Source organism: Zonotrichia leucophrys, chromosome 3 (assembly GCF_028769735.1).
Source record: "Zonotrichia leucophrys gambelii isolate GWCS_2022_RI chromosome 3, RI_Zleu_2.0, whole genome shotgun sequence".
Classification (NCBI taxonomy): Eukaryota; Metazoa; Chordata; class Aves; order Passeriformes; family Passerellidae; genus Zonotrichia; species Zonotrichia leucophrys.
The window spans coordinates 54,321,996-54,344,576 of NC_088172.1; the positions used below are offsets into that span (position 1 = coordinate 54,321,996).

The 22,581-nt window shown below is 39.9% G+C and overlaps 1 protein-coding gene across 1 annotated transcript in view; it reads right to left on the minus strand.

Moving 5' to 3' along the window:
* AIG1 (androgen induced 1) overlaps positions 1–21,860 on the minus strand; it is a 120,043-nt gene extending 98,183 nt beyond the window's left edge. Inside the window, exon 1 of the mRNA XM_064708276.1 lies at positions 21,516–21,860. Within this exon, the coding sequence (XP_064564346.1) occupies positions 21,516–21,656 (141 nt within the window). The 5' untranslated portion in view covers positions 21,657–21,860. The remainder of the gene's footprint in view (positions 1–21,515) is intronic.
* Positions 21,861–22,581: the final 721 nt, after the last annotated feature.

A 22,581-nucleotide genomic window follows, 5' to 3' on the forward strand; every position in this document is an offset into this window, starting at 1 on the left:
TGTCTGGAATCCCAACCTCTCCTGCAAGGCACATACCTGCAGAATTTAAGTGACCTCAGTCAATTTCTTGTGTGAGATGAGCACTCACAGCTTGACAACCAAGAAGGGCTTTACCAGTCCAGCTTTTAACTTTTGGGACTACTTGCTGTAACATACAGTGGAAAGAAAAGACAAATTCTTCGTATCAACTTTTATGCAGTATCAGAGTATATTACTTGCTAACAGATGCACCTTCTACATCCATTTCAACCCAAACTGAGCTTAAAGAGTAATTCCTGTCTTCAAGAAGATACATATTACTGACAATGTCAAAGAGTATTACGCCCACCTATCCTGATAAATTGTGCTAGTTTAGGAGAGAGCCCACAGATACCTTTGGAACTTATACTGAGGTTCCAGCCCTGTGCCTATATTTCACTATAAAAACTATCTACTAAAACACTTTATCTGGAGCAAGAAATAGGAATCAGAAACAAGAACTACTTCCTCCTGTCCCATCCTTCCCCACACAACATGCAAACTGGACAGCCACTACTCTAAGTACAGCTCTTTGTGAATGCTGTCCACCATCTTGCCACTAAAATAATTGTTTTCTTGGGGCGAAAACCAATATATTCTAGAAGTCTCACTGCAGAGATCATGAATATCACATTTCTTCATGGATTACTGAAACATCAAGGAAAACACATGCTGAAGATGTTTTTCAAGTTCTTGACTTAACGCAATCAGTTTACTTTGTTCTTCCTACTCCACTGAAGGGAAGAAGCAAGTGTGAACGCTGGCCATACCTGAAGTTTGCTGTCAAGATCAGCCATTTTACTTCTTTATTTCTATTTATAAACACAGTTAGGTATTAAAAGAGCCAGACTATTTAGCCATGAAGACTGTCAAAACAGATAATGTACTGTGTCTCACTGCATTACAAACTGGCTGGGTGCCTAGCCTATTGACTGCAAAAGTCCACTCCATTACAGCTCCAGCAGAGTCTTCTATCTACTTCAAAAAGGTTTTTAAAAGCAGACAACTGTGAAACGACTATATGGATCATACATTTTTTTTAACCAACTCCTTCTGTTGGTTACCTGCAATTATTAACTACTAGGTTCTGATGCCAACTCAGGAAGAGTAATACTTTACCAGAAAATCTAACTGATGACCTTCAGTACGAGATACCACTCAGCAGTAATCTCCCACAGTATCCACACAGATGTGTGTTCACTTACTCTGCTGGAATTAGTGCTCTGATAAATTGTTTTCCTTACGTGTTTAGGGAACATGTGCAGCCACAGTGCGATCAAAATTAGTATTACATTTCAAGGAACCGAGTCCTTGGTGTAGCAGCAGTTACAACACAGTGACAGCTCTTTTGAGAACCATGAAATTTTGTTTGACTCACTGCAGGCATTGCTTGTATCTGCTTCCAAAATATGCAAAATAAATAACTAAAAAAATAGCACCTACAAGTATGGCAAATTGAATACAGGTAGGCAAACATCTTCTTTTGAGTGGAAAACACTGAAACAAAACAATAACCCAGAAAATGCACATGGATTCCATGTCAGAATACCAGAACTTGCCTTTACATGAAATTGTATTATCTTTCAGAGGAAAATACAATTTAAATACTGGTTTGATTTATAAAATGCTTGACATTCAATCATCAAACTTGCATACATGCAGTGGAGTAAAAGCACACTGTGCTTCCCTGAAAAGGGCTTTCTTCTCAAGAAGCAGGGTTTGTCCAGCTATGAACATAGTCAAAACATGTACTTCATCTAAAAGCAAAACATTATATAGTATTAAAATAAAGTAGTATTATAATTAATATAAAACTACTACTTCAGGAATTTCCTGTCTATAATACGCCTATATTAATGCCAAGGTCAGCACGTTAATCCATAGTCAATTTGAAAAATAAGCACAAAATATCTACAGTAAAAATGGCCATATTTTATACAAGTGTTTATTGACCTTGTATGGTAAAAGGATAACTATCATATCATGATGTCCATATTTTAAATGTATTTAGCTGAAAAAAAAGTTAATCAATCTGCATATCACAGTATTACTATGGTATTATGATTGCTTCTCTCCAGAAATTTTCCTACCCTTATTTTGGTTTTTGTCATTACCACTTCCCAGGTTTTCAGACTGAAGATGGAGAAAGTATTAGAGGGGCTCTTACCTCTCTAAAAAACTCAAGAAAGTAGAGAAGGAACGTGAAAGGATCTCATGTACTTCAGTTCTAGGTTTGCTTTCCCTTAATAGCCCTCAGTAAATTAGAAATTATTTTGGTGCTAAATACAGAGAGAGCCAGCTTCAGATAAGAGTTTGTCTTTGGTGTTATCAGACCGTTATCATCTTTTGAAGAAACTTGAAACTAATCAAAGAGATTATCTGTTTATTTCTTATGCAGCTCTCATTTAAATTATTCTAAATGTCATATGGAAAGAATGCTTTACATGGAACTGTCATAAACGAGCCTAAACTATATCAAAGCACATTACTCAGCAGTGTAAACTGAGTGTAAACATCAATATATTGTAATATTTCTCTCCAGCTATGATTTTTTAAAACCAACAGAAAATCATGAAGCAGAGACCAATAAATTGCTAACTATATTTAATAAAACCTCAAAAACAATTAGGTCTGCTTCCCTAATTTTAATTTCTTTACTCTTATTAATGGTAATCGTGTTAAAGAACTAATAAAAGAGATTTTTCATACATAATTTTTTTATAGGCCATGATATTTATTTAGATCAAAAAGAGGAGTAATATTTACAAGAGAGATGTTCCCTATCAGTGGCTATTTCATAAGAAGGCAAAATAGTACATCTGTTAATTGCACTGTTGCATAATAGCACAGGAAGAGCAACCAAGAGCAAAGCAGACAAATCCACAGCAATTTGCTGTTTTGTAACCCAAACCAGCACTTTAAATTCAGCTTGAAAAAAATACAGGAAACACTACTGTAGCTGGACAAACCAACAGAAAAAAAAAAGCAATTTCCTTGTGGTAAGATATACTTAGTAAGCAGACTGCTACATTTTGCACTACTTGCCATTTTTGGATAAAGCTTCTGATGAAGGAAACTGCAGAGAAATAAGGCCTAAGGCATTGATGCCATGTGAGCATTACAAAAATGTGACACTGAACACAACCACCTAGTCAACCCCAGGCAGAAAAAAGGACTCCAGAGCTCAGGAAGGTAACCAGACTTGTAAGGGCCAAAACCAAGTAACACAATGGCAATCACTTCCCCTAAAAATGAAATCTTGGTTTTTGCTATACTGCTTATATTTTCTTGTACTAGAAAACCATGACTAAAATGGTGCATTTATTTTATTTCTGTTAGATAAGTATCCAGGTGATAGGCTGGAATATGTCAAATATCTCCAAGCAGAATTCTGGACAGTTCTGAACTAAATAAATGATCTTAACTTCAGATGTCTTGCAAATGCAAAGAAAAACGTAAAATAACACATCATGTATTTAAATGACATACTAAAAAACTGTATGTTTTCTGTAGTAAGTAAAAACAGATTTAGTATTTCTTTTCACAATGCTCTACAAGATTTTAGAGGTAGTAGATATTATCCTCCCACACCTCATTGTTATTCGCAGGTGAGTAGGAGGAAAACCAGTTTTCCTACTTTCTAACTCCCAGCTGGTTTCTCACTGAATTGATTTTTCTTCATTCTGTGTGAATGAAATAGTTACTGAACTAACCTAATGAATAACAAGAAATACTTTCTCTGTATCTGCAGAGGAGAGCAGTGTTGTCAAAAAAGCAATTAATACTGAAGGAAACACTAACTTTGGTCCTTAACCACTACCTTTAAATAGTTCTGTGGTGTGGTTCCTGTTAAAAACTTCAATAGCACAGTCTCCACCTAGATTTAACAGGAACTACTGAAAAATCTGCATGTGTAGTACATGCTTATAAAAGTACCTGAAAATATGCTGTACTAGGATACATGATGGATTATGAGCATGTTACACTATCATACACGCAGCAAACAGGATCATCACCACTGAGATCCTTAGCAGACAATGGGATCGAGCAGTTCTGTACAACACAACAGAAAGAGATGGATGTGTAACTGTAGAAGAGTGTAGGTTTCCAACTTACAAGTCAGAACTGAGGTGGATGAAGTCCTAGGCAACCTCGGCACAGTGTTGAACATAATCTAAGGGATTGGACTTGATGACCTCATAGCTTCCCTTCCAACCTGAGTGATCCTATGATTACATTATGTCTGGGGCTTCATGTAAGGAAAGTGTTTAGCTGCACCAAGGACTGTGAAATCTCTTCATTGTTTGTGAAATTCTCATATCTCTTGAATGACTCCAGCTGATCACAACATTTTAAACACTTCTGAACTATTCTCACAATCTACTGAAGGAATTTTCCTATGGTCATTACAGGTTTAAGCTTCACATGAGGATTCTGATGAACTGACACTGGTAAGACTTCAAACATGTTACTCAGAGGGCAAAAAAAAGAGTCAGGGGACACAGACCAACTAAAGATTTGAGTGTAAAGTTGTATACTAGACTATCATTAACTAAGAGGTATTCAGTAGCACCTGGTTGTGATTTTATATGCTTATATAGAAATTTTTTTGAATCAAAAAAATTCAAACCCTATCCAAGTTGTCACCCATGTAAATCTGGAAATCATTCTGCAATTTGCAACATCTGCACTTGACACGTTCAACTCATCCATTAGAATAAAGAAGAGTTATCTGTGCATGTTTAGGCATGTACCTTACTGATTCTTTCACTGCTATTTTCTGTCTAAACAGGTCAGGAAGTTTTTACACACACACATACCAGAACTGCCTTTTAAGTCTATAGTGACTGTTCAAAATCTGTTTCTATCTCCATGAAACCGAAAGACATTGAAACAAATAGCTTAGTCTTTTCTATGTGATTTTACAGTCCACTGTTTTTCAATCCTACAAAGAATTCTTACTCATACCATGTCAAATTTCTGGTTTACATTAAAGGGATGCTATCCATTCATTGGTGAGGTCTTCATTATAGATCCTGGATCCACCTTGCTGGTGTCAGCAGCAAACTAACACCAATTCAGCTTTTAACCAAGATGCGCAATGTTGATTTGTCTGAAGAAACTGTGAAGAAGAATTACAGCTAGTATTTATAAGAAATTTAACATTTAACATTTACAGGTAGGACTTTAAACTGATAAAGAAACCTACTAGAATTCACAGCCCAAGGTATAAAGCAGTGGAAAATAATATTTTACCTGAACACATCATCCAGGGAAGTAACAATAGCTACTTTTATCATCAATTTTCTAGATTAAGTGAAGCCCAGAGAATTTACTCCCTGTGATGACATCTTATAGCTCAGGACATTCTGGAAGAAGACAGTCAAAACTCTTGATTGACCAAGACTCATTAAATAATCCTTTTGACCTTGATAGAAGTCAGTTGGCAGAAATTCTTCATGATTTGATTATCTCCCTCTCCTACAGACATCTTTTGAATACTCATATTTAAATATAGACATACACACTTCTAAATAAACACCACTTACATCTGTCTCTTGCTGATAAAGCAATGCACAGATGATAATTCTATCATGGAAAAAAAATATTTTCAGTTACAGACCTTGACAAGGAGCTCAAAAATTTAAATGAGTGCTTTAGTTTGCCTGCTTACCAGATTAAACAGGTATTTCTAAATGGTATCTGCTTCATGGAAGAAAGAAAATTAGACTGACTCTGGCTAAAGGCCATGTCTTGAACTTTCCATTTCCTCTATGTCTACGTACAAAGTGAAGACAAGATGCAAGCACTACCAGACGATAACGATGTGTACTTGTATTGCCAAGGTGTACATGGCAACACAAGGTGCAAACTAGAGGCCTTAAAACTGGATGAAGAATGCAAAGAACTTCTAGCAGTAAAAAAGTTACATCCTCATTTGGAAAAGAGCAGAAAAATAAAACAAGCCTAATTTTCAAAGTAAAATTGTTAGAAGCAGATCTGGACTATGATTAAGAGAATATAAACACCTAAAATCCTTTTGCTGCCATGGTTGTTTACCACTAATTAAGCAGATAATTTTTTCACACTCCATTTGCAGCAGCATCTTCTGTTTGAAGTGTTGTGAAGACGTGTGTTTGTCCAACACAAACACTTGTAAATTTCACTTTTTGATGGTTCTAACTTTGATCAATTCAGTGTCTTTCATGACTTCAAGAAAATTGGATTTTTGAGACTTCTTTCCCGAGAACTGGCCATATGAAACATTTGATGACCTCTAACTTGGGCTCTTTACATGGTTGTCCATGTCACAGATGAGGTGGGAAAACTAAAGCTGTGGAAAAGTCACAGCAAGGATAAATAGCAAAGCTGCTTCCTTTTGTGGCTATGGTTCTTTATAAAATACTTGGACATACCTCTTGAATGGCAAAGGTCTGAAGCAGAGTTTATTCAAAGACCAACAAGAAAATGAAGAGGGAAGGAAGGATGTTTATAATAGAAGTCTGACAGCTGTAAGCTTAAAGCTCAAACCAGATTAATGACTTGGGATGTAGACTTTCAACTGATAAAAATTTGGAAGTCACTGTCATATGATTACAGATTAAAATGGCCGCCACTCTCAAGATCAGGTGTATCTGGAAACCATTCACTACATTAACTGGCATTCTGCAGAGGTAGATACCCCTTATCTGAGTATAAGAGCAAAGGCTCTTAGGACAGCACAGGACAAACCAAGCACTAGCACAAAGTAAAACACCTGACACTAAAACTGACTCTGATTCTAGAAGTAATTAGGAGTCATGCCTTCTTGATATGCTTTTAACAGAAAACTCTAGATCTTCAGACTTTCTTTTTAGATCATTTGCTTTAAGTCAAAGAGCTTTTTGGGCCACAAAGCTCAAAGAGATACTCGGGAATTATTCAGAGAATACTGATTTCAAGCTCTGGGATGGGAACGCAAAAAACGTATACATAATAAAACATGCTTAGAAAATATTCTTGTGAGAAAAAGAAAAAACCATGAACCCTTATTCTCCCCACAGAAAAGTGTTAATTAATGAGATAACTGAAAGCTGTAAACAAAAATCTAAAGTAAACATAAAACCCAAAGGAGGTTGTGAATTAACTTGACCCTATCCACTTCACTACATAAATGCAATGCTTTTTGCTGTGTATGGCACAACCTCCTCTCTTTTATAATCCTAAGTACATATAGTCTCTCTCATGAATCACTAAACCTTTTGGCTAGGGTTGGCATTGCCTTTTGTCCTGAAAAGAGGGGGTGCACTCCACAGCCATGAAAGCTGAATCTCCTCCCAGGCTGCCCCAGCTCAGCACCACAGGTTGCCTTTCCAAGCAGGGAGAGAAGGGCGGGCACCCAGGAACAAGCAGCAGGCCACCTGTAGGCAAGGCTTGGCTGGAAGGCCTCAGCAATCTGTCCCCAGCTGCCCCCACTTCCCCATGAGGAAGAGGGTAAGCTGCACACCACTGCCTTCAGCCAGGTCTCACCTGCAGCCACCCCTGAGCATTACTGCCAACCAGCGACTGCAGCAGCAACAAAACACAGCCCTGACACCCAAATGCCAGCCATACAGAGGCTTAACCATTTACATAACCACGGACTACGAAATACACTAATAAATAAGGGCACACGCAAAATTCAAGATCAGAAAGGCTGACAGGGCAATGCATTCCTCCCCAAAGCATGCACACAGCTGCCTCAGCCCAGATCCATTTGAAGATGCATCCTTCAGGAGAAGGGCCTGAAATCAGGGATTGATCCATGGGGATCCAGGAAATATAGATGATATGTCTTTGCAATCTCTTTCACTGCAAATCACTGATCCTTTATGAATTTTCTAACAAGTAATGAATATCGGGAGAGAAAAATTGTCCAGCACAGTGAAGCAATAATCCACAGACATGAAACACATTCCGCATTTCTCTCCTCATTCAACTCCACAGCTACAAGAAGACAGTAGCACAGTAAACAAGCCTCCTCCTCCTCAACACACTTCAACTCATTCTTCCCACACACAGCTGCCACTATCATGCATATTTCAAAGCCTCCATCTGGGCTTGACAACTGTACCTTCCTTTCTTCCAGCCAACAGAAATACACGTCCTACTCAAATCGGCATGGATGATACTGTGCTGTTTATTTCAAAAAAGAAGCTGTTCCACAAGTAGGTCATGTGGGTGGAAGCCTCCATGCTAACCTACATGTTCGCTGTGTAGGTTAGAGCTGAGCTACCCTACATTCATTTTTCCCTTTTTCCAGCTAGAAATTGTCTTCAGGCAGCATGTGAGGACTCATGGTACTTGTCCAGGCTGCTGAATGCCTGGTTCTTCTGCATAAACACCTACTGTTCACACAGGGATTAACTTCACAGTATACACCCAGCAGGTTAAACATTTCCCAGAGATTCTTCATTTATGCCACATATGGTGCACAGTGCAGGTACACCTCCTTCTGTCCAGAAATATGTCCATGATTCCAACAGCTGTTGCAGACTGAAGATGTCCTGAACGCAGCATGCACACAGGCAAATCTTCAGTCTACAGCCGTCATCTTTTTTCTCTTAAGGTCAACTTGCCCTGCTGGAGCTATGCCTCTTGAAGTGCTGCTGCAGCAATCACCCACTCTGCACCCACAGCAGCAGCCTACGTTCTACCATTTAAATAGCTGTGTCTCTTCCGTCCTCCCCCATCAGCAGCCTGTACTCAGATCACCCTTCCTGTACCATCCAGCATGTAAACATGCACCCTGCCTCTCCTGTCTCTTGCTCTGCAGTGCCTGGGTAGGCATAGGCTGAAGACAGTGCCTCTTGCAACACCAAGAAAAGCTACCAAAGCTACCCCAGGCTGTGGTTCTTATCTTGGACAGCAGAAGAAGGCGGGGCCAAGGTGGAGTTGGGTTGCTCCTGATCCACCAAGGGGGAAGCACCGGGGTTTATTCACACCCAATGGCTGTGTCCACACATTTCCCATATCTTAGTGAATAGCAGCAGCAGAGAGTCACCAGGTGAGACAGGGCAGACTGGAGGTGATGCCATTTAGAATGGTCAATTAGCTGTTTATACTGTTTACCTGGGCTTTCTTTTGGGAAGACCACCAAGGAGAAAAACTGCAAAGCAAACTCCAGTGGAAAGATACTTTCAACCCAGCATACTCATTCATTTTAGGCCATATGGAAAAAGATGTGACCTAGATCTTCTGCCACTCTGCAGGCACTACCTGTCTTCCTACTTTACCAGTATTTCCAACAAACTGAGATATGGCCTTAATTTTCCTTAAGCTGATCATACAGGTTTAAAATTTTTTCTTTGATATTTATCATAGTGCTTCGGAGGTCACCCAGGCATTTTATGCAGACTGCTGGTACACTTAATCATTTCAGTGTCTTCCTGCAGTAAATCAGAAGACATTATATTAATAAAAGATGGGTCTGTTCCAGGTCTGATTCAGAATGCTGAACCTCCATCTACCTGGCTTAGAAAGAGTTCTTTAAAAAGGTCAGTTTACTCTATGGAATTCTGAGTATCAAGGATACGTCTCCTCTCACACAAGATATATACACTCGAGACCAGCATGAAGACACTGGAGTGATTCAGAATGAGGCTCAAGGCTGTCTATAGCACAGCCTAGCCAAAGAGACCTCGTCTGAAAATACACCACTGAGATACAGGCACACCATGCAAATAAGTATCTCATAAAACATGTTTACCTCCATCACTACAGTTCTTTGTCTGGCAAAGACTGTTTGGTCACATTCACTTAACACATAAAACAAGACAGGCAAAATACAAGGTCTGCAAGGGCAAGACTGGCCAGAAGAGAACTTGTACCCATATTGTTATTTTTTGGTTTTGCCTTCAAAATACTTACTAATTCTTGTTATCAGGCTGTACATAGTTAAAAAATAATAAATAAAAAATAAAAAGAAAAAAGAAAAAGGTTAAGCAGTTGTTATTTTCTGGGCTTGGATTTATCACACTCTTCTGACTCTCACTTTCAAATTTAAGCTTGCATTGACTATTCCACACAGCACAGGTACAATTTCTATGAAATAAGGTAATATTTATGATTAAGTCACAACTTTCAGTGTTATAGTCCTCTTGTGACATCGATCTGTCCCTTGCTAGAGGGAAATTTAACACATTTTCAATTAATACCACCAGAACTGCAGCCCAGCCCTGCGTTCAGCACAGGAAGCAGGCAGGATACAGATTCTAGGGGGTCATATGTTGAGCATTCCTTGTTCCAAACATCACTTGACATCCTGGCTGACATATCTTAAAAGATATTGACTCTAAGCCACCTAGTTCAAGCAGAAGTTTATTTGTATTGACCTGGATTACAGGCAAACTGATTTTATACATCTGTCTCTGTATGTGTCCACTGGGCACGTGTTCAGCCTTGCTTATGGTTGGAAATGGGGGAGTGGAGCCATGGCAGGCTTATCTCTACCTGGTAACCCCTGACAAAAATGAGTATGTTTTCATGTGTTTGAGGAGAAAGTTATCACTGTGAAGTGTGTATTTCTCTCTTTCCTTACTCCTAAATTGCACCAGGTGTGTCTGCATACAGCCAAAATTCGCACCTACAAACAAGGTACAAGTACTTGTATATGTTCACATGAAAAAAAGAGAAAGAAGCTGTTTCTATTAACAGCTGAAAAGCTAAGCATCTAAGCAATGTTCAAAAACATTTTTGTTCATTTCACTGAAAGTAGCAGATTTCAAACCTCATGATGATTGTTAAAAGACAAGTTTTCTTATTAGGAAATATAAAATACAATTTAAATAATTTTGGCATCTCTTTTAAAACAAGTACATTACAAAAAACAAAGATGGAAAATGTTGGAATAAATATCGATTGCCGATTCTGTACATAATTTTGATTTTTCATGTTAAATGTGAGTTTTTATCAAGGACCTTCTTCTGAATTGGAAATTTTATCATAAAAAAATTGAATGGCAGACTACCAAGAAATGACAAGATTTTAACACCATAACAAACATTAGGATCATGATCCGTTATGCTTAACACTTACAGGCTTTTTTTTCCTGTAACCAGGATGCTCAAAAACTTGTTCAAAAACAGAAAGCAAAGCTAAGAGTCTTATGTAACAGCATAATTTCCAAACTGGTTTATTTAAGGCCACGCCACAGCAAGATCAAGTTTTTCTAATGGAAGATGGCTTATTTTCTATTGGTTTGGGTCTATACAAGGTGCTTTAAAAACACGAGAGAATGAATGACACTGAATAGGTCTGGTATTTGGGAAGGACAGGGTGAGAACACAGAATACATGAGAATGAATGCACTAGGAGGAAAGACAGTATGTGTGAATGGTGCAGAAGGAGTGTAAGGAGTACGTGGGGTAAGAAAAGCAGCACTTGACAGGAAAACACAGGCTTCTGGAAGAGCACTGGGAGTGTAATTAGAACTGCAATGCAGAGCTGAAAGACCAAGGAGATTGCTGGGTTAGAAGATACTAGAACCAGGGAAGAGAAATCGGATAGGGGGATTCCTGTAAGAAAAAAAGAGGCACAAAATATACTGATAGCTGACAGCAACTTGTAACTGAGGAGTGTGACAGGGTGATAAGGGGCACAAATGGATCAGGGCAAAGAGACAGTACTTTCACTGACAAAGCCAGCAGGGGATGAAAAGAATCATCCCTTGCACACCTTCAAGAACATTCATATTTTGCTTTTATGTTGCAGGTTGAATTTTAAAATCAAGAAGTTCAGATCCCACTGGTCCAAATCCTCAAAGTAACAAGAGGTCCCTCCAAGCTTTTCTAAAATGCATTGTCATAAAATACATCTCATCATTTGAACTCAGCCTTGTAATTAATAGGGAGCAAAACAGCTTTGAAGTATTTTGGTAATATTTGGTAATAATTTTAAGTAGCTTCTGCCTTAAACCATGACAAAAAGAAAATAAAACTTAGCCTGAAATTATACATAACTTAAAAGCAGAGAATACAATCTATGAAAAACCAGAGGTGTCTAGCTTCTGAATTATACTGGCAATGAGTCAAGGAGATTTGAATGCTAATCTTCTATAATAATATATTAGAATTAGAAAGATCATTAGCTCCTTAATAAACGCAGGAATATCCCTTTCTAGCCACGGTAGGTCAGGAGACAGCTAACCCAAAAGCTGTCTGCTCTCTCCTGTCCTCTACAGTTGACACTGAAAAACTCGAACAGCATCTTGAACCACTGTAATCTCTGACCCATTGTTCATTAATTGGTCACCTAGACTGACTTCAGTAGTAGTAGGACCTATTTACCCTGAGATGTGCACAGCATATGGAGAGGCTATGGAACAGAGCAGCTTTTATGACAGTTTGATATTTTCAAATTATGCGCAGCATAGGTAAATAACTATTATATCAAATGTATACGAAGATGTGTATCCACACCTGAACACACCAAATCCCTTCCAGCCTCCTGAATGGCCACTTTAAAAGTACAGTGCCATGCAGTTCCACACAGCAGAGGTTTCCACTGTGACTCACACATTCTTGGGACTCACTTCCTGGGACCTACTGGAATGCAGACAATTGTGTCTACTGCACAGTCCTTGGAACACAGAACAAGAAAACCCAGGTTAAGAAAGTTTTCACAGCATGGAGTCTCCATTTGTTTGTAAGCCTAAGTGAACAGCAATGGGGACCTCTGCATCTGTCAGCGCATATGGCTTCTAGCTGGGGACGAGCTTTGCAAGCCCCCTGCGCTGAGCACAGCTTGCTAAGCCAGACACGATGCGCAGAGAAGTGGTGCTGTGGCACCAGTGCCCCCAGCCAGGGGGGCTGTGTGGGGAGACTGCGTGGGCGTGCGGGAGGAAGAAATGACAGTGAGGAAAAGGAAAGAAGGGAAGTCTGAGGGAGCTAACACATGCTGGTTTAGTCAAGAAATACCAGCCACCCTGCATCTCCACCCTTTGCTTTCCCTCACTTTGTCCTCATAGCTGGCAGTCAAATACCTAAATACCAGTTTGTCACAACACAGAACTGGTCGGCACAGTGCACTCTGTCACCTACGTGCCCCAGGTACAAAGTGCTGTCATGTCTGATTCCTTTTCTCCCTCACTTCCCTACTTCCTTTCCTTACACAGCTGAGCCTGCACAAGCCCTGGCCATAAACAACTTGTGTCCTCCCTATGGGCAAGGGCCCCACTGCCGTGCCTCAGGATCAGCCACTTGCCCCAACATCAGCTGTCTGAAATGCTTCCACCCCTTTCACGGGCATGCGCTTGTTAAGCGCCTCGCAGGGAAAACATCCCTTCTGTATTCTTGCATTTCACCAATTCATATAGCAACAGTTCAAGTCAGCAGTTTCTTTTTCTTCCTTTTGCATCTGATCAAGTACATTTAGGAACATATGCCACCTGTACTTTGCATGTGGAACTCCCACTCGTGCTGAATTCTAATAATATTAGCAATAATAATAAATAACGATTTATTACTTATGTGCTGTCAGGACCAGAAGGCTTCAAGACACATTATAAAATATACACAAATATAGGGAAGAAAAAAGTAAATTTACCCTCAGGTACAGAAACCCCTTAGGTTTAAAAAAATATACAAATACAGACAGCACGGCCTGAAACCAAAAATGAGCCAATCAATCCATAACAGATTTAAATTTTATTTCTCAGCTAGGTCTCTCCCTGCACAAGCAGTCTGAAGAGTCTAGCAGCATTTGTAGAGTTAAGATTCAGCCTCTTAAATTGTTTCAGTTGGACCAATTAATTGCAAAAACCCACTACCCCTTGTGCATTGCTTTACATGTAAGGAAGAAATTAGTGAGGGATTTTACATCCTGCTCTCCTGCACATTCTATTCTACTTTACCAGGACACCAAATATTCAGCTAGGAAAAATGCAGCAGCACTAGTTTTGTTTTAAGCTACACTGCAGAGCCCTCATGCACTTTAAAACAACTAACTTGACAGACAACTGCAGCAAAAATACCTGAACCATGTCAGCTACAAACAGATTAAAGTGGAAATTATTATACAACTTCATCTTCTGGCATATTTGTTTGGAAAACCTACTGTAAACTGGATGCTTGTATGGGCAGTGGCAAGACAGGATGTTCATGGAATACAACTAGAGGCATTCAAATGGTACTTTGAAACTCTCAAGGGAAAAATGGGATTTAGCTACATTGCCAGAAGAAGCTTTCATACAAATGAAAATCAGGTTCTTATTTTCCCCTAGCATTTCACATAAGCTTAGCCTGTTTTCAACCAACAGAATCCCTAAAACTTGCAGCATAAAAGCAATTGTGCAGTATTTAAAAAAAAACCCCAAAACTTAATCACAGTTCTAATTGGGAGAGGGGCTTGTTTTTAAGTCTTACCAACACATACTTATAAATTTTAACTTAGAGTTTCTTCCTGTCCGAAAAGTCTGGAAGTTTTACTTCCAACAGATTTTTTTTTTCTTCAGAGTTGGGTTAACTTTTCCATCCACTGAAGTTAAACACAGCTTTTTCAGTGGTAGCATATTTAACTTTGCTGAGTTGAAAAAATCTTGCATTATACATAGTAAGAGTAATGGAACAAAGCCTGCAATGCTTTGAAGACTAATAATAAATTCAGAGCCTTGGAAAATACAGTACAGGGAAAATGTAATTATACAAAAAAATGCTGGCAAATAAGGCAAAATTTGAAAAAGCTTTCATTGGAAGGATGAAAGCTTTTCATATTCACTCATTCAAAGAGTTGGTCTACAAAATAATTCAGCTGTCAATTTTGTTTCTACCTTATATGCCATATTTACCCATATATACATACATACAGAGGAACACCAAGATGACAAGACTAGGCCTCATATTCAATTACTTTAAAATTCCAAAAACCTACACTGAAAGGAGTCTGATATTTTGCATGAATGTTTTGCAAGCAATAACATCACTTTAATTTCAAATACAGAAATATCCAATGTGAACTTTCTTATACAACAATATTTATTTCACTCTTGAATTCTACAGAATTCATACTAACCTGACACTGGTGGTGATCATTTTTACATCTACTGTCTGGAATTGCATTAGCAATTAGAACTCCAAATGACAAGAAATTCTCCACTCATAATGAGCTTCTCCCAACAGCAGAGACTATATTAAAGTAGCACAATTGGAAAAATGTTTTCTACATATTGCATTAGGATATGCAGGCCCTCACAGAACCTATTATTACATATGGAAGGTTGCAACTTAGAAAATCTTCATCTAATAGAAGGAATCTAAGATTTTTTTTTATTGGTTTGTTCAGGTAAAAACACACTCAGCATAATCCTTCATAATGAATCTCATATATTGTGCTCAACAGACTGCAGAATTGCATATTTTTTCTTTATTATGTTCTATCGTTTTACTTTATTCAAATCTTCAAACTTATATCTGTGGAATGTGAAGGTTTTTTAATTTCATAAAGGCTTTTTCTTTACTTATAGGTCAACTTCAGATTTGTTGTACAGTGGAATATTACCATATTCTTTTCCAGCCTAAGGACTGGAAGCCTAAGGCAATCTACCCTACAAATCCTTGTACATCCTCAGGTTCATGTAACTGCAAAGAATCAAGTGTTATTTTATTATTATTACAAATATATTTAAATTAGAACACTAAGTTTGCAATTTTCTATATTAGTTAAGAATATTATTTGATAGGTTATATAAATCTTTACTACAGCTTAAGAAGGTCAATCTTCCAGAATCCATTTCTTGTATGAACTTACATGGCTGCATTAACATAACAACGCCAAAAATACATTGATCAAATAATTTTTAAATACTTATATTCACAATGGATTAGGACAGCTCAGAACCCAAATGACTTCAGCAAAGCACACAAACATAGAATACTAGACATGTTGTCCTTGTTTAAGCTAATTGTTTAAAACAATTTTTCCATATGAAGGCATGTAAGATTATCTGAATTATCCTTATCACTGTAATAAAATTTTAAAGAAGTTGTCATCATTTGAAACTCTTCTGGCAAAACTCTACAGTCGTGTACTACAGACAGTACACTGGTGTAAAACACAGCTGCATATCACTTACCTACTCCAAGTTCTAAAATAAAATTACTGACATTAGTTAAATCTATCATCCCAATTTTTCCTCTCTTCCATTCACCTGCTTTATGCTGCCAATCCTACTGCCAACACAAATAGTCAAGATAGCCATAACTTCCCTGAGAATTCTCAAATTAAATGTACATCATACTTAACTACAACTGTAAAATAAAGGGCAGACTAATGCAATGTGAAAACAGAACACTTCAATGTAGTGCTCAAATTCCACTCAATTTGTAATAGCGCTTCCAACAGCAAATGGAAAATACGGATCTATGAATAAAGAAGGGTGACACTATTACATTTTTATTACTGCATCAACAGCACTATACATTACTCTTCCCCAGACATGTTTACAGCCCAAGAGTGAAAAAAATAGCTCTGAAATACTTAAAAAGCTCTTCTACATATATTGTTACCTTTTCTCTGAAATACCTTAACTATTATTAAGAATCATCTTGTTATTCCTTAAAAAACTGTCCTTTTTTATGTAAACTGATACATTTTCCATTGACTGTATTATCTGTAACACCACAGAGGTATTTAGATATGATAGTTAATTACTACTGGGAATAATGCATAGTAATATTTTACACTTCTGGAATCTTTTCACTCAAAAGCCATAAAACACTTGCAAATCAGGCTAACTTTACAGATGATGAAAAAGGAAACCATAAGGTGAAATTTATTTTACTAAGGGAAATCCTGTAAAAGAGTCATAGTTATATTCCACAGAGTGTGGAATGTGTTTTCACTTTTGTCCTCTGCTTGTGGCAACTGTAACCCATACAGTTAACAATGAAACTCACTCAATTTCAAATAATACACCAATGGTACTGTTTATTATTCCTTCATTCTGAAACTATTGGCCTCTAGTATTTTCTGGTCCTTTTATTTCCTACCAGCTCCACTAAATCCAAATTGGGCACAAATCACCAAAGTTTTTAGCTGCATTTTGCTAAACTGATATCTTTTTTGTTGTCCAATAACTGTATCACATGCAGCTTAATAACTAATACACTAATTAAATAAATTATAAGTCTAATAACTCGAATTTCTAGTCCTGTTGATAACAAGGTCCTCTGAAAGTTTTCAGAGACAAGGATATAAGTTCTGACCACTTATTTGAACTTAATCAAACTAAATCTAAAGGTGTTTTCGGAAAAAAACCTTCAGCATTTACTGGCAAAAAAATGTGTGCTGGGAACAGAGCACATACCTATTTTTTGTAGAACTCAATCTGCCAGGCAACCTATAAAAAGTTCACACAGACATCCTGCTATTTCTTTCAAGAGAATAATAAATGTATAACTCAGGCAGATTTATATATGAGCAAAATCTGTTCCTCTCTAGCTTTGGCTGCGCTGAATCAAGTCATAGGAATACTCAGGTTAACATTCTGATATTCAAAATGGGACTATTAATTTTATTATGTTAATCATAAAACATAACACTTGAGACTGCTTCCAAAAATCTGGCCTTGCTTTCTGTCTCTTTAACTACCCTGTGCTGCCTATCAGGGAGACCTTAAGATTATAAAATGCAAAACCAAAAAACCATAAATTTATTAATATATGTGCACTTGTGTCTTGGTTTACTCTACTTTCTTTGAGGAATAAGGTTTTCAGAAAAACTGCACAATGAAAACTAGAAGCTATTTAGACCAGCACATCCCTTACTAAGGAGGTACATACTTACAACTCTAAGTTACTTTTCTACTAATTATTACACACACTCAAACACATAAAGTAGATTTGGTCTTCTTTTGGCACCCACAGGCTCTCCACTTTATTCCAGAAGGCAAATTCTATTTAATTTTGCCTCCTCTCCCAACAAAAGTAAGAGATCCAAGAGAAATTGAAGAATAAAATGCAATAGCAACTTTTAAACAAGTGGGTGCAATGGATTCCTCAACAAATGTGTATTTATAAAGGCAAGTATGTGATTGCAGTGTATGCAGGATGACCAAGCACTATTATCTTTAATCCAGGTACTTCAAGTACCTGCAGAAGTGCACAAGGAGAATTTCTGAGGGATTTATATAAGATGACAAACTTGTTGCAAAGAATCATATTTCCTGGCATCATTTCCTGCCTAACTTAAATTTCAGCTATGAGGCTCAACAATGTGTTTATGGGGTGCAGCACAGGACAGTGCTGTCCTGCAGCATTCTGCTATTAAAGGACAAAATCGTGAATCTGAGTTAAACAAAGGCAGCTATAAAAGAAATTTTAGGCCCATTTCTTTAAATATCCCATCTGAATTTGCTATTTTCACAGGAAGTAACCTCAGGGCTTTGTTTGTGTTTTGAGTTTAAATGAAAGCAACACGTAGTTTTGAACTAGCCTGAATATTCAGTTTCATAATTCCATTTGCTGGGTCCACCAACTGATTTTGGCAGCAACTTTACCTCTTCACACCTTGGTTTTGCACTCTATACATGACAAAGAAGACACTGCTGTCTTTTCTGGGTGGGCTTTGGAATACACAGGTACTAGGCAAGTATCTTTACCACCTTTACAAAAAGTAGGGTAAATATCTACCACCTCTATATACAGAGAAGAAAGGCTGAAGTGGAGATATTACTGTTAGTAGCAGCAGTCGGGAGCATCTTGAATGTAATGTCAAAACATATTGCCTGTGCCTTGCTTCATAAACCAGAAAAATACTCCACTGTCACTGGTGTTTTAGGGAATGCTGCCACCAGATTTGCAATTGCAAAAAAAATATTAAGTCATAAGAATGACAGCAGTTAAAATTCATTGGTTGCACTTATTTTCTTTCCTAATTTAAAGACAGAAGAGATTAGGGATGAACACTGGTATCCAAAACACTAAACACTACTTAGACATGAACATCCAAAATACTTTGGATCGACATGGACATTACATTTGTATTTAAAAACTTCCTCTTAATGCTCAACTTCTGTGAACAGTGTAAGGGTTCAAAGTCTGCTGTTCAAACCATTGCATACACTTACAATGTTTTACTGCCCCACGTTTTAGAGTCCAAACTACTAGATTATCATAATTCAGTTCAAAAGCATAATACCTGCTGATAACTGTAAATAATTTATCACAGCCCCTCTACAAAACTGGCTACTTAAGACTTCAAGAGATTTATGGATGCTGAAACTGGAACGAACATCCCTTTGCAAATGGACAGATGGAAAAAATTCCAAATTACTTTACAGATTAAAGTAATAAACTGACTTTTCTCAAAAACTGGTAGCAGTTTTTGGAAGCAGAGAGAACTTCTACGTGCTTCTGTGATGTCAAAGATGAAATCTCTGTTTGTGGAGGTACAATCTGTAGCAAGAACACACGTCTGCCAAGACTCTGGCATTGATGATATTTTGTCTAGACAGCCTTTGAATGTGACTGACACAGGAACAGTGCACATGGCTGAGCAAACTGAAACTTATGGAAGAGCTTTTCAAGACTTAGTCAAGATACAGGATTTTGGAAATATGCCTAACATCCTCTAACCATGCCTCCTGGTACCCTCCTCAGGAATCTAACTGGTTTTGTTTTGTCAAATCTCCTAGCTGTCACAGGGAACAGTAAGATACTGGCAGGGCTATTTGGACATAAAGACATATCATTGGCAAATGGAGAGCTCTGCATGCTGGCTAGTCCCTGAGAAAGGCATTCAAGTCACTGAATTGTGTGTTATTTTGAAGGACAGAACACTGTAAGAAATAGCTAAATCTTTCCTCAACTACTGGGCTTGACTATGGGAAACACATGACAACTATTAGCTAAAGGACAGAAATAACTAGCTGCAGTTGATAACTATTCTAGCTATTTTAGAAAGCACTACATATTTACCATGACCTTTTGAGCCCTGACAGAAGTAGACTGGACCATGTATATACTTTGATGGAAAAGCCCATGTGAACTTGCCATTGACAAGGCTATAAAATTTTTGGGAAATGATGACTATCATTTACAGTTAAATTTTCACTGTATGACAGCCCCAGTTGACTTAGTCCTCAAGCAACTGTCAGGGCTAGGAGAAAAGAGAAAAAGGTGAAGGAGACTCAAAGAGATTATCAGCTTTTAGCTTTGGCTCATTCACTTCCAGTTCAACTGTCACTGAAGTCAACAGCTACCCCCCTAACTTACTGGGATTTTATTTTAACTTCTATTAAAAATATTACAGACAGTACTGTTCAGCAACGCAAAAGGTAAAAAAACATAGATTCTAGTTTGTCCTCCAGATAAACATCAAGCCTTAAGACAGTAATTTAGAGTTACTGCTGTGGAACCTCAGAGCTCCAGCAAATTTTTGCACCTGCAAAAAAAAATTATCCTAAATGAAAAATATAGTGGATTCTTCTTCTCTGCAAATAAAATACGGACCTCAGTGAACTTTAACCTAATCCTGATACAGAAATTTGCCTGCTTGACCTGCTTGGCCATGAGTGTTTGAGTCTTTGGTCTCCAAGCCCACAAATTCAACCTATAGAGTCAGTAACATGTGTGTAGGCAATAGCAGCAGTACTTGTGAATGTACAATGAAGTTCTGAGAGAGGTGTTATCACTGGGAGGCACTGAAATACTTGCATTTTGGTACTTTTCAGTGAGTTGGAACCGCAAAATTTCTCACCTAGTTACACCGTGGATACAAAGAAAAAGAAGTATTTTGATCTAGGTACTAGGTGTAAGTTGGCTATCATATTTCTGAACCAGAAATGAAGTTTCTCCTCCCATCTCCTCTCTTCCTCCCGCCCCCTCTCCTCCCACCTGCACTAAGGGAACACTTGCTATGGGGGCGGCACGCCTAGGAAGCTCAGATTAAAAATACCCTGACTAGCACCTGGTGTTCTCCTGCAGGCCAGCATGCTGGTGACTCCAGCAGATCTGGACCCTTATGAAGACATATGATGAAATGACATGTCTTTTATTTCATATCTAGCAAGTTGGAGTTGCCTGGCTCTTTTTGCATCACTGACACACTTGCACCTGTCACGGATGGATTCCTCAGAAGGGCCAAAAGGAGCAAGACACATATTTTATTTTGACAGCACACGGGAGCCAGATGCTGGGCCAGCAGGTTCTAGTGTTCACTCTCGGCCATTAGAAAAGGCGAAACACATCAGCAGCACTGGTTCGGGTGGCAGGCCGTCAGGCGCACCTTCCCCGCGGCCGCTTACAGGCAGCAGCCGCTCGGCTTTGTCCGTGCCCGTCTCCGTTCAAACCACCCGGCTCCGCGGAGTCCGGCTGGCCCCTCTCACGGCCGGCCCAGCAGCCCCAACATGTCGCCGCCCCGCTTTAAGGTCACCGCATGGCGAAGCCGTCGAGCGCCGGGGCCGCGATGCACCCGGGCCGCGGCCGCTCCACGGGCAGCCCGAGGGAGGGGGCAGGGCCACGGCCGCCGCCGGGGGCACTTACCAGGTCTATGAAGGTCAGAAATTTCCAGCTGCCTCCATAGGTCTGATGCGCGGGCATGTCAATGGCCTTGTAATTGCACAGGATGGAGCAATAGGACAGGAGGATGGCGGCGTGCAGCACCTGGCACGGCACCAGCGCCATGTTTGCGGCGCGGGGTGCGCCTCCGTGTGCCTGTGTCTGTGTCCCAGTGCCCCGCGTGTGAGTGTCCGTGTGTCCCGGTGTGTGTGTGTGTATCCCTGGGTGTGTGTGCGCGCCGTGCGGGCGGGACTCCGAGCGCCCCCGCGGCCCCGGCCGGGGCGGAGCGCAGGGCCCGCGCGGTGCGGCGGCGGCTGCGGCGGCAGCGCGGGGCAGGGGGGCCGCAGGGCCGGGCGGCGGCGGCGGCGGCCGGGCGGGCTCGGCGCGCTCCCGAGCCTCAGCTCCGCGTCCGGGCCGGGCCGGAGGAGGCCGGGCCGTTCCCGAGGGAGGGGAGGGACGCCGGTGTGAGCACGAGTTAAGCGCAGAACCCGGCTGCCCGCCGGTTTTCAAGCGGGAGCTATAATGACTCAGCAGTTATGGGTCATGCCTGCCTGGCTGGGAGCAGCGCTCCGGCTCCTGTGTGACCCCCCCGCGGCCCGCGCTGCCAATGGGCGGGAGCGCGGCCGGGGACGCCCGGGAGAGGCCGCGGAGGGGGGGCGGCTCTGGCTGAGCGCCCTGCCTGCCGCGCCAGGGCTGCCCTTCGTGCGTCCGCACCCTGCTTGTGTCCGTACCCTTCGTGTGTCCGCACAGCGGCCCCGCCGCGCAATGCATTTGTTTTGCCCTCTGTGTTCCTGAGGAACCTTCAGGTTTCTGCTCATCCACAGACTTTTGCTAGGAGTGGGCTCTCCAGTGCCTACAAGCCTGGGAGATGGGAGCCTCCTGGTCCCTGGGTTGAAATGAAGTACCAGCATTGTAAGGCATGATGCCCTGGGACATCGTACCAATGTTGAGCATGTCTTACAAGGAAAGGCTCGGGGAGCTGGGCCTGTTCAGCCTCGAGAAGTGATGACTGAGAGGGACCCTCATCAATTTCTGGGAGTATCTTAAGGGA